The sequence below is a fragment of the Gymnoscopelus braueri genome (genome assembly GCF_963280865.1).
Source record: "Gymnoscopelus braueri genome assembly, chromosome: 18".
In the NCBI taxonomy this organism is placed as follows: Eukaryota; Metazoa; Chordata; class Actinopteri; order Myctophiformes; family Myctophidae; genus Gymnoscopelus; species Gymnoscopelus braueri.
In genome coordinates, this window is record NC_137618.1 from 2117444 (window position 1) to 2134722 (window position 17279).

General features: G+C 38.5%; 2 protein-coding genes across 2 annotated transcripts in view; one reads left to right on the forward strand and one right to left on the reverse strand.

Moving 5' to 3' along the window:
* Positions 1 to 17279, reverse strand: part of LOC308105815 (CD209 antigen-like protein A) — a gene marked incomplete at both ends in the record, with an annotated part of 44266 nt that overhangs the window by 13719 nt on the left and 13268 nt on the right. The gene's annotated exons all lie outside the window — the stretch shown is intronic.
* LOC308105749 (uncharacterized protein) lies at positions 5908 to 16669 on the forward strand (the record flags this gene model as incomplete). Its single annotated transcript, XM_080456676.1, has 7 exons — positions 5908 to 6099; positions 8606 to 8658; positions 10836 to 10951; positions 12340 to 12437; positions 15088 to 15156; positions 16151 to 16209; positions 16479 to 16669. 7 exons carry the CDS (start codon positions 5908 to 5910, stop codon positions 16597 to 16599), a joined length of 708 nt encoding a protein of 235 aa, XP_080312802.1. The 3' UTR covers positions 16600 to 16669.

Below are 17279 nucleotides of genomic sequence, written 5' to 3' on the forward strand. Positions count from 1 at the left end.
TTGATCTTAGTGTGAGTCTAACTAAGATAAGTTTGAACTTAGTGTTAGTCTAACTAAGATAAGTTTGATCTTAGTGTGAGTCTAACTAAGATAAGTTTGAACTTAGTGTGAGTCTAACTAAGATAAGTTTGAACTCAGTGTGAGTCTAACTAAGATAAGTTTGAACTCAGTGTGAGTCTAACTAAGATAAGTTTGAACTTAGTGTGAGTCTAACTAAGATAAGTTTGATCTTAGTGTGAGTCTAACTAAGATAAGTTTGAACTTAGTGTGAGTCTAACTAAGATAAGTTTGAACTCAGTGTGAGTCTAACTAAGATAAGTTTGAACTCAGTGTGAGTCTAACTAAGATAAGTTTGAACTTAGTGTGAGTCTAACTAAGATAAGTTTGAACTTAGTGTGAGTCTAACTAAGATACGTTTGATCTTAGTGTGAGTCTAACTAAGATAAGTTTGAACTTAGTGTGAGTCTAACTAAGATACGTTTGAACTTAGTGTGAGTCTAACTAAGATACGTTTGAACTTAGTGTGAGTCTAACTAAGATAAGTTTGAACTTAGTGTGAGTCTAACTAAGATAAGTTTGAACTTAGTGTGAGTCTAACTAAGATACGTTACTCAGTGTGAGTCTAACTAAGATAAGTTTGATCTTAGTGTGAGTCTAACTAAGATAAGTTTGAACTTAGTGTGAGTCTAACTAAGATAAGTTTGAACTTAGTGTGAGTCTAACTAAGATACGTTTGAACTTAGTGTGAGTCTAACTAAGATAAGTTTGATCTTAGTGTGAGTCTAACTAAGATAAGTTTGAACTTAGTGTGAGTCTAACTAAGATACGTTTGAACTTAGTGTGAGTCTAACTAAGATACGTTTGAACTTAGTGTGAGTCTAACTAAGATAAGTTTGAACTCAGTGTGAGTCTAACTAAGATAAGTTTGAACTTAGTGTGAGTCTAACTAAGATAAGTTTGAACTTAGTGTGAGTCTAACTAAGATAAGTTTGAACTTAGTGTGAGTCTAACTAAGATACGTTACTCAGTGTGAGTCTAACTAAGATAAGTTTGAACTTAGTGTGAGTCTAACTAAGATAAGTTTGAACTCAGTGTGAGTCTAACTAAGATAAGTTTGAACTTAGTGTGAGTCTAACTAAGATAAGTTTGAACTTAGTGTGAGTCTAACTAAGATAAGTTTGAACTCAGTGTGAGTCTAACTAAGATAAGTTTGAACTCAGTGTGAGTCTAACTAAGATAAGTTTGAACTCAGTGTGAGTCTAACTAATAAGTTTGAACTCAGTGTGAGTCTAACTAAGATAAGTTTGAACTCAGTGTGAGTCTAACTAAGATAAGTTTGAACTTAGTGTGAGTCTAACTAAGATAAGTTTGAACTCACCAGGCTGCAGAGAGACGTGGAGAGAGACACCAGCGGTCAGTTCAGCCATCTGTCCGGCAGAGCCAAGCCTCTGCTGCCCGTCGGACACCAAGCTTTAATATCACACTGGGTCCATGCACTGACCTCTGACCTCTGTGTGGAACACATCTATGTTGTTGTAAGTGGTTTCTACTTTATGTGTTGTGTATATTGGACGTTAATATAATACTTGTGTAAGGTAGGTTCTGAATATTTGTACGTAGAACCTACCTGTATGTATGTCAGTCTGAAGAGTTATGCTCAACTTTATGTATTTGGTTTTTGCATATTTGGTATCTGCTGCGAGACTGCAGAACTCTCACACTATATGCATTTATTTTTTATTTTTTCAATCTTACCTTTTGAATACCCATAGACTAAGTGATATGACAAACTTATTTATTAATTGTGTGCCGCACTATGAGCTTGTAAATGTGCTATTTTTTGAAAAATCTTGAAAATATTTGCACATCTGTCCGTGGCCAAATACACATAATTTTGGGTGGTCCTTGACATGAAGAAGTTTGAGCACCACTAATATCATAGCATAGATATCTGTAGAATCATAGATATCTGTAGAATCCCCCCAGAAGCAAATATTTGAGTTGCAAATGTTCGCTTAAAAATATATATATATATTCAAAGATTTACATGATAAAAAAAAAATAGCCAAAGAAATCTTAAAGACACGGATGCTCTTTCCCTCGCCTGACTACAACCTAATAATAGGCTATAAAGGGTGAGGCCCCTTATAAGACCCATCATCAAATTGGGAGATCTTTTAGTCTAATACAGGCACTATGTTTTTGGCTGATTTTTTCTACCCCATCTATTATTATTAAGCAGCTAAATTCCATATTCGCACAAGTCAGAGACTAATTCCCCAACTCGGGTGATATGGTGAGATTACTCTAACAGACCCCAGGTCTCTAACGACAGCGCGTAAAGTCTCTCAACAACTTGCTCTCTGAACACTGTTTATAAAGGGCATTTTGGCCCATCCTATTTTTCCTACCACCCATGCTCTCTTGACCATATCCCGTTTATTACCCCATGGTCAGCGTGACTGTGCTTGATGCGTCATTACCCTTTTAATCTATGTCTGGGAAATATCACCTCTTCCCTATTCTTACACACTATTTCACCATATGCAATACCCTTAGGGAAATGATGTTTCCATCGTCTCAGTAGCTATTACCCTATACACTAGTCGTGACCATTATTTTCCTATCTATACTATTTATCTCAGTTTACTTATGGTCAGCTAACTAACCCAAATAAACTCTTATTTAAGTATAAAGCATTTACTCTTCACCCCACTATCGCCTAATCAGTGTATTAAACTTATTACATCTCTTTAACCCATTAAGACCTGGAACGCATCTGTGTCACTTTAGATTTCTTTGGCTATTAAAAAATAGCAGATATACAAGCTCATAGCACGGCACTCAGTGCCGCACTATGAGCTTGTAGATCTGCTATTTTTTGAAAAATCTTGAACATTTTTTTTTTGTGATTTTTTTTCAAAAAACTGTTAGGATTTAGATTTTTTTTAAAGAATCGCCTCAGGTCTTAATATTAACCTGGATGTTTACCTTTATTAATTTATTATTATTACTGATCTTAGTGTGAGTTAAACTAAGATAAGTTTGAACTTAGTGTTAGTCTAACTAAGATAAGTTTGAACTTAGTGTGAGTCTAACTAAGATAAGTTTGATCTTAGTGTGAGTCTAACTAAGATAAGTTTGAGTGAGTGAGTCTAACTAAGATAAATTTGATCTTAGTGTGAGTCTAACTAAGATAAGTTTGAACTTAGTGTTAGTCTAACTAAGATAAGTTTGATCTTAGTGTGAGTCTAACTAAGATAAGTTTGAACTTAGTGTGAGTCTAACTAAGATAAGTTTGAACTCAGTGTGAGTCTAACTAAGATAAGTTTGAACTCAGTGTGAGTCTAACTAAGATAAGTTTGAACTTAGTGTGAGTCTAACTAAGATAAGTTTGATCTTAGTGTGAGTCTAACTAAGATAAGTTTGAACTTAGTGTGAGTCTAACTAAGATAAGTTTGAACTCAGTGTGAGTCTAACTAAGATAAGTTTGAACTCAGTGTGAGTCTAACTAAGATAAGTTTGAACTTAGTGTGAGTCTAACTAAGATAAGTTTGAACTTAGTGTGAGTCTAACTAAGATACGTTTGATCTTAGTGTGAGTCTAACTAAGATAAGTTTGAACTTAGTGTGAGTCTAACTAAGATACGTTTGAACTTAGTGTGAGTCTAACTAAGATACGTTTGAACTTAGTGTGAGTCTAACTAAGATAAGTTTGAACTTAGTGTGAGTCTAACTAAGATAAGTTTGAACTTAGTGTGAGTCTAACTAAGATACGTTACTCAGTGTGAGTCTAACTAAGATAAGTTTGATCTTAGTGTGAGTCTAACTAAGATAAGTTTGAACTTAGTGTGAGTCTAACTAAGATAAGTTTGAACTTAGTGTGAGTCTAACTAAGATACGTTTGAACTTAGTGTGAGTCTAACTAAGATAAGTTTGATCTTAGTGTGAGTCTAACTAAGATAAGTTTGAACTTAGTGTGAGTCTAACTAAGATACGTTTGAACTTAGTGTGAGTCTAACTAAGATACGTTTGAACTTAGTGTGAGTCTAACTAAGATAAGTTTGAACTCAGTGTGAGTCTAACTAAGATAAGTTTGAACTTAGTGTGAGTCTAACTAAGATAAGTTTGAACTTAGTGTGAGTCTAACTAAGATAAGTTTGAACTTAGTGTGAGTCTAACTAAGATACGTTACTCAGTGTGAGTCTAACTAAGATAAGTTTGAACTTAGTGTGAGTCTAACTAAGATAAGTTTGAACTCAGTGTGAGTCTAACTAAGATAAGTTTGAACTTAGTGTGAGTCTAACTAAGATAAGTTTGAACTTAGTGTGAGTCTAACTAAGATAAGTTTGAACTCAGTGTGAGTCTAACTAAGATAAGTTTGAACTCAGTGTGAGTCTAACTAAGATAAGTTTGAACTCAGTGTGAGTCTAACTAATAAGTTTGAACTCAGTGTGAGTCTAACTAAGATAAGTTTGAACTCAGTGTGAGTCTAACTAAGATAAGTTTGAACTTAGTGTGAGTCTAACTAAGATAAGTTTGAACTCAGTGTGAGTCTAACTAAGATAAGTTTGAACTCAGTGTGAGTCTAACTAAGATAAGTTTGAACTTAGTGTGAGGTGCTGTGACTGACCACTGGTCTTCACCGGTACCCAGTCTGGTTTGGAGGACTTCAACCTGCTTCTGGCTGGCACTCAACTTGGCAGCCATTACTGAGGAGAGAAAATGAATGAATGAATGAATGAATGAATGAATGAATGAATGAATGAATGAATGTCACAGAGAAACATGAAGAGTTTTAAACCAACCTTCGTTGTCTCCTCTCAGGTCTTCCACCATGCCTCTCAATACTCTGACCTCCCTCCACACATCGCTCAGTGAGGGGGTCTCCTGAGTCCCCCCCGCCTCACACACACACAATAGTACGACAAGCAAAGCTGGACCAACCGTCATTGTGGACAAATGACTCTAACTGTGTCAATCAGCTCCATTTATACATTGTTCCTGCTAGGTTGTCTTGTTCTGATTGGAAGCTGGTGTAAGGCGATATGTTTACAGCTACACTGATTGGTTGGTTCAGGGGGACAATCATGTCTGTACACACACACACACACACACACACACACACACACACACACACACACACACACACACACACACACACACACACACACAGACACAGACACAGACACAGACACACATGCACACACACACATGAATATTTGTTTTAATGTTATAACATTAAACATGAAACATGATATTATGAAGCTTTATTATAGGACTCATTGTTAGATCAGTAGAGGAGTCTGTGTGTGTGTGTGTGTGTGTGTGTGTGTGTGTGTGTGTGTGTGTGTGTGTGTGTGTGTGTGTGTGTGTGTGTGTGTGTGTGTGTGTGTGTGTGTGTGTGTGTGTGTGTGTGTGTGTTGTGTCTTCCAGAGTCCTGAATTGACTGAATGGAAACAGGTCCAGTAAATGTTTGGTCAATATTTGACCATTTCATCACAAACAGCATGACAGCAACAAACAGAGTGTGTGTGTGTGTGTGTGTGTGTGTGTGTGTGTGTGTGTGTGTGTGTGTGTGTGTGTGTGTGTGTGTGTGTATATATTAGTCTACCTTTTGTACAAAACTTGTGAAATGGGACATTCTGCATAATGAGTAAATAATAATCAAGTACATTTTGAATACCAGACTTTTACTTGTAACAGAGTATTTCCACATTGCAGTATTGATACTTTTACTTAAGTAACAAATGTGAGTAGCTACTTTTTCCACCACTGATTATATTATGTGTCCAGGTGTTAAGGAGAGCTAATAGCTATAGCCTATATTATATATATTAGTCCTATATACGTTTATATATTATATATTATGTATTCTATATGATATTGACCCGTACAGGTGTTCACAATGAGAGCGGTGGTGCTGGCAGCAGGGTATGGCACCAGGCTGCAGAGAGACGTGGAGAGAGACACCAGCGGTCAGTTCAGCCATCTGTCCGGCAGAGCCAAGCCTCTGCTGCCCGTCGGACACCAAGCTTTAATATCACACTGGGTCCATGCACTGACCTCTGACCTCTGTGTGGAACACATCTATGTTGTTGTAAGTGGTTTCTACTTTATGTGTTGTGTATATTGGACGTTAATATAATACTTGTGTAAGGTAGGTTCTGAATATTTGTACGTAGAACCTACCTGTATGTATGTCAGTCTGAAGAGTTATGCTCAACTTTATGTATTTGGTTTTTGCATATTTGGTATCTGCTGCGAGACTGCAGAACTCTCACACTATATGCATTTATTTTTTATTTTTTCAATCTTACCTTTTGAATACCCATAGACTAAGTGATATGACAAACTTATTTATTAATTGTGTGCCGCACTATGAGCTTGTAAATGTGCTATTTTTTGAAAAATCTTGAAAATATTTGCACATCTGTCCGTGGCCAAATACACATAATTTTGGGTGGTCCTTGACATGAAGAAGTTTGAGCACCACTAATATCATAGCATAGATATCTGTAGAATCATAGATATCTGTAGAATCCCCCCAGAAGCAAATATTTGAGTTGCAAATGTTCGCTTAAAAATATATATATATATTCAAAGATTTACATGATAAAAAAAAAATAGCCAAAGAAATCTTAAAGACACGGATGCTCTTTCCCTCGCCTGACTACAACCTAATAATAGGCTATAAAGGGTGAGGCCCCTTATAAGACCCATCATCAAATTGGGAGATCTTTTAGTCTAATACAGGCACTATGTTTTTGGCTGATTTTTTCTACCCCATCTATTATTATTAAGCAGCTAAATTCCATATTCGCACAAGTCAGAGACTAATTCCCCAACTCGGGTGATATGGTGAGATTACTCTAACAGACCCCAGGTCTCTAACGACAGCGCGTAAAGTCTCTCAACAACTTGCTCTCTGAACACTGTTTATAAAGGGCATTTTGGCCCATCCTATTTTTCCTACCACCCATGCTCTCTTGACCATATCCCGTTTATTACCCCATGGTCAGCGTGACTGTGCTTGATGCGTCATTACCCTTTTAATCTATGTCTGGGAAATATCACCTCTTCCCTATTCTTACACACTATTTCACCATATGCAATACCCTTAGGGAAATGATGTTTCCATCGTCTCAGTAGCTATTACCCTATACACTAGTCGTGACCATTATTTTCCTATCTATACTATTTATCTCAGTTTACTTATGGTCAGCTAACTAACCCAAATAAACTCTTATTTAAGTATAAAGCATTTACTCTTCACCCCACTATCGCCTAATCAGTGTATTAAACTTATTACATCTCTTTAACCCATTAAGACCTGGAACGCATCTGTGTCACTTTAGATTTCTTTGGCTATTAAAAAATAGCAGATATACAAGCTCATAGCACGGCACTCAGTGCCGCACTATGAGCTTGTAGATCTGCTATTTTTTGAAAAATCTTGAACATTTTTTTTTTGTGATTTTTTTTCAAAAAACTGTTAGGATTTAGATTTTTTTTAAAGAATCGCCTCAGGTCTTAATATTAACCTGGATGTTTACCTTTATTAATTATTATTACTAGTCAGCGTATTCCTGTGCTACACCCAGTCTGTCTAGTAAGGCCTTTTCTCCCCCCTTGTAATACTATACGTTACCTTCTATCTTTATACTTTCCTCCCTAACACTCCTTTCAGTCATTACTTCATCCTTACCACTTCTTCTAGTGAGTAACACAATCTTTAAGCATATAGTAATCATCACCACACTTTATCGTTATTGTTACTCCATCTCCTCTTATTTCATTTACCTTTTACTGTCTTTAAGTATTTTTATTCTTATAGAGAGTAGAGTAAAAATAGTAGAGTATTTCTACTCTTTCTTCTCAAAGTCACACTCTCTCTGCTTTTTGGCTCCTCGCCCAGCTTTCATGGTTCCCTGTCCTCCACTAGAAGTTCCTCTTTTCTAGCTGTTTCTTTTACTGCTAACCTATTTCGTCATTCTCACACACACTGTCGTGGCCCTGTCTTTTCTCACATCTTCATTTTAACCCCTTGCATTCCAGCTTGAAACAGAAAAAGATTTTAAGTACCCTCCTCAGTACTCAGTTCATCAAATTAACATAGTTTAGGCATAAGGCATCCATACAATGAATATATGAAACAATATTGATTTATTGATTGATTGAAATTTGTATTAGGCAAAAGAATGTAAAACAACACATTTATAATACTTTTGTCTAAAAGGTCCGACCAAAAAAGTCCTTGCGGACTTGTTTCCGTTGGGGTCCTTGAATTAATTTCATAGACATGTATAGTAGCAACCAAACAGTTAAAAAATCAACATAAAAATACAGAGACAAAATACCACTATGTACAAAAAAAGCATGAAAAATAAAAAATATATACAAAAAAAGGGGAGGGGGGGTCGTGTGTCTACCGGGAAACTGGTACTACCTCCTCTTATGGCCTCCAGAAAGATGAGTTCTTAGGGCTGTTTTAAATGAGCCCAGTGAACTGCATTTTTTGAGGGATGGGGTTAGACTATTCCATACCTAGGTGGCCGTGCTGTAGAAGGAGAATTTGCCCGTGTTTGTTTTATGGGTGGTACCAGATGGTGGAGGATGGCTCTGATCTCCCTCAACTGATTCTCTTATGGACTGTCCGGTGATGATGGAGGGGTAGGTGAATTCCCCCTTCCTGGAGTGGAAGGCACGTAGACCAGGGAATGATGCAACCTGGTGATGATGCGGCCTGGTGATTGTGGTCGTTGCGACATCAACCTTATCAGCTGCTGCTGTTGGGGCGTCGCCTCTGGACCCTGTTCTAACTCCACCTCCCTGTGCTCCTCACTCCCCCGCTGCAACTCCTCTATGACACTCTCCTCATCACTTCTTAACACTATCACAGCATCTCTGTTCCTAGCGTCTGATTCCATCCTGTCTTCATCATCGCTGATTTCTATCACTACCCTCTGACGCTCTCTCTCTCTCTCTCATTGTTTCTCCTAATTCCTCCATATTCCTCTCCACATTTTCTCTTTCTGCATTAAGAGTGGCGATTGCTCTGGGCCCTGCTCTGTTACAAGGCATAGCGCCATCTGAAGGCCCCTGAGCCGCTGAGCTGGGCCCTCCTTGACTGTTATGGGGCATAGCGCCATCTGAAGGCCCCTGAGGTGTCGGTACCACATAAGCTACTTGTTTGGCCGTGGATCTCCATTCATACAAACAACTGTTACTGGAACTGATCTGCTATACAGTAACAATAGGCCCACCCATAACTCTGAGACTGTACTACAAATGGAACCAAATGGACCCGTACACTCTCACAGCTACAGACCTGTAAGGGTCCATTTGGAACCCCCTCAAAGGACCCCAGAGGGTCCCTGGACCTCTACAATAACATGTATCCCAATACTGTCTGTATGATTTAATAAGTGTTTATCAAACATTTTAATAAAGGTCCAAATTATATGGATTTATAAAATATATATGAATATATAAATTAAAGAGGGAATTCTTAACCCATTCAATCCAGGAACACATCTGTGTCATTTTAGATTTGAGCTATAACCATTATTTTATATATTTTTATGAGCTTTGTAGAAATCTAAAAATGACACGGATGCTTTCTCTGTCTTTTATTTTATTTATTTATTTATTTCTTAAAATCTTTATCCCACGATTTTGTAACCCTATTTTTTACACCCAGTGCCAATTATCTATGTAATCCTGGGCGCTACACTCCCTCTGCCAACCTAGGGAGGCCAGGGCCGAGCTCATGCCTCCTTCAATGCGAGGCGGCCATAGCTGAGTGGTTAGTGAGCCCGCCTAGGGAGCCAAAGGCCCTGGTTGCCCCAGGTACGATTCCAGGCCAGGCCAGCATATGTGTCAATGAAATGAAATGTGTCCCTGAGCAAGACTCTTAACCCCTAATTGCTCACAGGCCCTCATTGGAAACAAGCCCGCAAGGACTTTCATGAACGTCCTGTTAAAAGGAAAAGGAATTAGAGCCAACTGATCTACAAGCTGGCCATCGCGACGCATTGTCAGCTTGTAGATCAGTTATTTTGGCCACGTGACACGGTCGTACGACGGAGCATATAGCCTACTGGAATCAGCTGTGTTGATGAGACGGTGCCTCAGAGCGCTGCTACAGGGACTATTTAATGTCTCAGTCAAATAAACTCTTCTCTTTACAGGGAAACGGATAATAGCGAAACATTTTTATTATGGATTGCCCCACAATATGAATACATTTGGATGTGTTTTGTTGGTAACTGTTGTATAATCTCAATCTTACACTCGAGGGTGAGCTTTACTGCTATTTTTTGTTTAAATCATGAACATTTGTGCAAATCTTTGAATATATATATATATATGTTTTTAAAGCAAACATTTGTAACTCAAATCTTTGCTTCTGGGGGATTCTACATATGTCTTCTAAATCCTAACAGTTTTTTGTGAAAAAAACGTATGTTGCTACTGTATATCAGCGGTTTTCAAACTTTTTCATGTCAAGGACCCCCAAAATGATATGTATTTGGCCGCGGACCCCCATCTCAAAATATGTTGTTCCAGGGACCCCAAGCAAAGAGTTTGAAAATGTTCCCTTAAAAAATATACATAAATTCAAAGATTTTCACGTTTTTTCAAAAATAGCAGATCTACAAGCTCATAGCGCGGCACTCGCTGCCACACTATGAGCTTGTAGATCTGCTATTTTTTGAATAGCCAAAGAATAAAATAATGGTTAAAGTGGTGACACAGATGCGTTCCCGGTCCCAATGGGTTAAGCTTCTCTCTGATGATGTGATTAAAGGTCTCTTCTGTGTATAAACAAAGGGACACGCTGTTCAGAGAAGACTTCAGTCTGAGGCGGGTGAAGGAGAGGTTCTGTGAGCTGCAGACACAGAGTGAAGACAACTGTCTGCTTCTGTCTTACCAGTGTAAAGATGAAGGTAAAGCTCTCTGTTAGACTTCTGAAGGTTCTATTGACATTTTTATGGACCACACTCAGATATTCAATATGTCAGGAGGATATTGTCACTTTTCCTCAGAACTTCAACATAGTGGTGGTACTGGTCAGCTCCCAGTGACCAACCGTAGAAGACTGTGCTTGTACTGGTCAGCTCCCAGTGACCAACAGTAGAAGACTGTGGTTTTACTGGTCAGCTCCCAGTGACCAACAGTAGAAGACTGTGCTTGTACTGGTCAGCTCCCAGTGACCAACAGTAGAAGACTGTGGTTGTACTGGTCAGCTCCCAGTGACCAACCGTAGAAGACTGTGGTTGTACTGGTCAGCTCCCAGTGACCAATCGTAGAAACAACCCAAACAATAAGTCGGGAGCCGGTCCCATTTCTAAATGTCCATCTTTTTTGTTTTGCATTAAAAAAAAATATAATCACCAACGAAACAATTATTTGAAACATTTTCTAAAATCCAAAATTTTCAGGGAGATTTTCAAAAATATTTGAAAATAAAAACAAAATGCATTAATTAAATAAAAGAGCTACTATAGGGGGTCCGCCAAATCTTTGTGTGATAGGATTTAGTTTTTTTTACATTAACCACTTGAACCCTAGAATTCCTTTTCTGAGGGGAACATTAGCCGAAAATAGCAGATCTACAAGCTCTCAACGCCTCGCGCTGCGAGGCGTTGAGAGCTTGTAGATCGGCTATTTTTGGCAAAGAGGCTGTAGGTGTAGAGGGAAAAAAGAGCAGACTTCGTAAAAAAAAAAAACTTTAATCTGAAACACAATTTTATACAATATAGAGTAGGGGGTCCCTGCTTCATCTCTCTCTCAGCTAGGGGGTCCTTGGCCTGAAAACGTTGAAGACCCCTGCATTAATTACAAAAAGCTATTACATAGTGGTAACTTAAGTGGTAAATGTATGTAATCGATTTTTCTAAGTTTGGGTCCGGGGGAGACACCAAATTTAACGTTTTTGTCTCGGCTGAAAAGGTTTGGAAGACCAATGGTTTACAGTAGAATCATGTCTGTCTCTCCTCACACAGAGAACCAATGGTTTACAGTAGAATCATGTCTGTCTCTCCTCACACAGAGAACCAATGGTTTACAGTAGAATCATGTCTGTCTCTCCTCACACAGAGAACCAATGGTTTACAGTAGAATCATGTCTGTCTCTCCTCACACAGAGAACCAATGGTTTACAGTAGAATCATGTCTGTCTCTCCTCACACAGAGAACCAATGGTTTACAGTAGAATCATGTCTGTCTCTCCTCACACAGAGAACCAATGGTTTACAGTAGAATCACGTCTGTCTCTCCTCACACAGAGAACCAATGGTTTACAGTAGATTCATGTCTGTCTCTCCTCACACAGAGACTCATAAATATGGGATCCTGGAAGTGGATGAAGACCTGAGGGTGATCTGCATGAAGGAGAAACCTCTTCCTACAGACACCACGTCTAGGAGAGCAGTAAGCCCTCTTCTAACAACACATCTACACCACGCTGTTTTACAACATTTTCACTCAGATATATAGATATTTAGAACATTTTCGTTGTGTCCTATAATGACACGATGCCCAAAGTAGGGGCGCCAGCCAGGTTCAAAGTCATCTCTGAAAGTGGACTTTTTTGGTTCAGTCAGTCAGTAGCAGTGGTGGTATTGAGGTATTTTTACTTTACTGTATTTAAAATGTTCAGTACTTTTACTTCTACATGTCAGAGGGAAATATTATACTTCTTCTCCACTACAATTATTAGAAAACTTTAATTACTTTTTACTTTGCAGATAAATTATCATATTATACAACATACATGAACCACTTTAGCCCTACATAGGCTATTTGAAAATAGCAGATCTACAAGCTCACATCGCTGTGAGCTTGTAGATCTGCTATTTTCAAACATTTTAGCACTTTTACTTTTGGTACTTTAAGTACATTTTGATACCAATACTTTTGTACTTTTCTTCAAGTACATTTTTAATTCCGGACTTTAACTTGTAACAGAGCATCATTATGGTTAAGGTTAGGGTCCTGATTGTGGTCTGTCATTCCATCCTACCAAAAGAGTTGTAAAGTTTGTAGTTTTATAAAGAGCAGTGTTGATTTTGTCGACTAAAACGATGAGGAAAAAAATTCGTCGGCTCCATTTTTCACTGAAAACCAAATAAAAACGAAATAAAAACTAAGCCATGACGACTAAAACTAAGACTAAATATATTGACAATTTCATCAACAAATAAATACTTGTCTAAAATGTTAGTGAGGATCTAGTGGAGAAGAGAAGAAAAAGACAAGTCATTTTATGTTTGGTTGCACACGTATGTTGCGCTCTGAAAATAGCAGATCTACAAGCTCACAACTGTGACACGTTGTGAGCTTGTAGATCGGCTATTTTCAGCATGCAACCAAGTCTAAAATCAGCCATTATGACGCCATCAAGGCACCACCAACATACATTATAGTCGACTAAATCAACTGTAGATTTAGACGACTAAAACTAGACAAAAACTAAAACATTTAAGATGACTAAAATATGACTAAAACTAAATGGAATTTTATTCAAAAGACTATGACTAAAACTAAATCAAAATTTGCTGTCAAAATCAACACTGCTAAAGAGAGGATTTGTGTCCCAGCCTGATGCTGCGTTCATACTAGTGGCAGCAAAGCCACATGAAGCTACAAAGTGACACCTGAAACCTGACGTTGTTCTACAACCTTTTTTCAGCGCTTCAGTGACGCAGTGAGGCGTCAATCAATCGTATTGTTGTTGTTTCACCATTTCTACGCCCTTCATCTTTGCCCATAATTCCTGCTCCATTCTGTAGATGGAAGGACAAAAATACTTCTCACCGTTAAGTAGTTCCCTCACCCTGTGTGTGGCTTAGAGCAACACTTCAACCATGACTTGACAGAAATGTTGCTCATCACACTTGGCTGTTTTTGTAGCTTTGTTACAGCTATAGCGTGAACACAGCCTGAGATGACGTCATACCGCCTGAGTGGGGTCTCCTGTTGCATCACTTCTCACAGTTTTCTGGCTGATTCAATGTTTTGTTTTGTATTGTTTTAACCCATTAAGACCGGGAACGCATCTGTGTCATTTTCAGATTTCTTTGGCTATTAAAAAAATAGCGTATTTACAAGCAGTTTATCTGCTTGTATATATGCTATTTTTTTAATTAACTACGAGCTTGTAGATCTGCATTTTTTTTTAATCCTGAACAGGCAAATCTTTGAATATATGTATTTTTATAAAACTTTTTTTTTAAACTCCAATATTTGCTTCTGGGGGGTCCCTGGAACAAAATATTTTGGTGGCCAAATACATATCAGTTGGACATGAAACAAGTTTGAGAACCACTGATATTAAAGCAACATATATATATTTTTTTAACTGTTAGGATTTAGAAGACATTTGTAGAATCCCCCAGAAGCAAAGATTTGAGTTAAATGAAATCACTTAAAAATATATATATTCAAAGATTTGCAAAAATGTTCAAGATTTAAAAAAGAAAATAGCAGATCTACAAGCTCATAGCGCAGCACTCGGTGCTGCGCTATGAGCTTGTAGATCTGCAATTTTTGAACAGCCCAAAGAAATGTAAAAATGACACAGATTCGTTCCCCGATTGAATGGGTGAAAGTCTTACTGTGTTGTTCTCTCTGCTCTGTCCATGGAGTCGTGTTGATGTTGGTTTGTTGAGCTGTTGCCACAGAGGGAGGTTAACAGGAAATGGATTTGAAAAGTGATTGAAAGCACTGAGCGCTCGCAGCCACAACAAGAGACACTATTGTGACTATAAGCTTGAAAACGTGTCTAGTATCGTTTTAAATGAATACGTTTACGAGATCAGCATCGCAATATTTAGACTGTGTTCTTGAGAGCTGCTTGTCAGTCAGCTTTTCTAATGGGAATCAATCCTCATGATTTGCATGTCTGGATGAAAACTCTGGGAACGAAGCTAGAAACTGTCCCTGATCATTTCTGTGACATTTTGTCCCTCAGTGTCCCTGATCATTTCTGTGACATTTTGTCCCTCAGTGTCCCTGATCATTTTTGTGACATTTTGTCCCTCAGTGTCCCTGATCATTTCTGTGACATTTTGTCCCTCAGTGTCCCTGTTTCTATGTGTTTTCCAAGAGAAGCCTCCCGCAGTTAGACACCTTTCTAGAAGAAAAGAGGGTAAGTGTGTGTGTGTGTGTGTGTGTGTGTGTGTGTGTGTGTGTGTGTGTGTGTGTGTGTGTGTGTGTGTGTGTGTGTGTGTGTGTGTGTGTGTGTGTGTGTGTGTGTGTGTGTGTGTGTGTGTGTGTGTGTGTGTGTGTGCGTGCGTGCGTGCGTGCGTGCGTGCGTCCGTCCGTCATTATGTGGCCTGGTCAATCAGAACTAAAATGTTTTGTCAATTTTAGTTTTCATTATTTCATTAGTTTTAGTCACTATAATAACCCATAATACTCCGGTCCAGAATGTCTGAATGACATTCATATCATCCACGGCACACAGGTGATTAGCCTGCATTTTTACCAGAGCCCTAACTCTATGTGTTCTTACTCAGTGAGCCCCCCCCCCCATCCGCCCTGTTTCATTGTTTATAGATGGTTTTGGCCTGGGGAGGGTGTAGACTATTAGCATGAGCATCCTTCCATTCACATAGAGATCAAATCTGCTCCCCCAGTTGGCTTTCTTCTTTTTCCCCCAATATATTGTTCAGTCATTGTCTATGACTATGTTTTACACCATATAATCTCCGGCGCCGATGGCCCGATCGACGGGAAACTGTGCACACACACTCCCTGGATGACAGAGCAGAACCTCTGCCCCAAATCTCTCACATGGGCCTGTTATAGCGCCACCAGGAGGCTGATCTTTGTAAAACTTTTTTTTTTAATATTACTGTAGGATCTGTAGGATACTACTCCTACAGATTTTGTCCAAACATCACGCAAATCGGTACACAGTATCTCTATAGTCATGTGATCAAATCAGTACACAGTATCTCTATAGTCATGTGATCAACACAGATCTGTCCGATTTTTCATATTCCATCCTGATTGGTCAATTTATTATTATGATATTAAATGTCATAACCAGAATATGGATACGTTTAAAAGAAAAGAAAAACATTAAGATATCCCGTAATGTGAATATATTTTTCATACTTCATGTTTTCCTCTCATAGGAAGCTCCTATAGAACAGAAAGATGCTCCAGGAAACTTTGTATCTTGGCTCATTCCAAGGTAAGATGTTTAGATGATTTGTTCCAGGGACCCCCCAGAAGCAAAGATTTGAGTTACAAATGTTTGCTTTAAAATATATATATTCAAAGATTTGCACACATTTTTCCAGGATAAAAAAAACAATAGCAGATATACAAGCTCATTGCACGGCACTTGGTGCCGCAACATGAGCTTGTAGATCTGCTACTTTTTTAATAGCCAAAGAAATGGAAAATGACACAGATGCTTGTCTTATTTGACAAATGAGTCGTGCTGTTGTTTGATTTCAGACAGCCGGTGTACGTTCAGGAGATCTGTGGGCGTTTCGACGTCGGTAACCTGGCGTCCTACGTTGAATGTGACCTGTACTTCAGAGCAAAGCTTCACCATGTCACCTCATACATGGTGTAGAATAGACCTGTAACAAGATGTCACCTCATACATGGTGTAGAATAGACCTGTAACAAGATGTCACCTCATACATGGTGTAGAATAGACCTGTAACAAGATGTCACCTCATACATGGTGTAGAATAGACCTGTAACAAGATGTCACCTCATACATGGTGTAGAATAGACCTGTAACAAGATGTCACCTCATACATGGTGTAGAATAGACCTGTAACAAGATGTCACCTCATACATGGTGTAGAATAGACCTGTAACAAGATGTCACCTCATACATGGTGTAGAATAGACCTGTAACAAGATGTCACCTCATACATGGTGTAGAGTAGACCTGTAACAAGATGTCACCTCATACATGGTGTAGAATAGACCTGTAACAAGATGTCACCTCATACATGGTGTAGAATAGACCTGTAACAAGATGTCACCTCATACATGGTGTAGAATAGACCTGTAACAAGATGTCACCTCATACATGATGTAGAATAGACCTGTAACAAGATGTCACCTCATACATGGTGTAGAATAGACCTGTAACAAGATGTCACCTCATACATGGTGTAGAATAGACCTGTAACAAGATGTCACCTCATACATGGTGTAGAATAGACCTGTAACAAGATGTCACCTCATACATGGTGTAGAATAGACCTGTAACAAGATGTCACCTCATACATGGTGTAG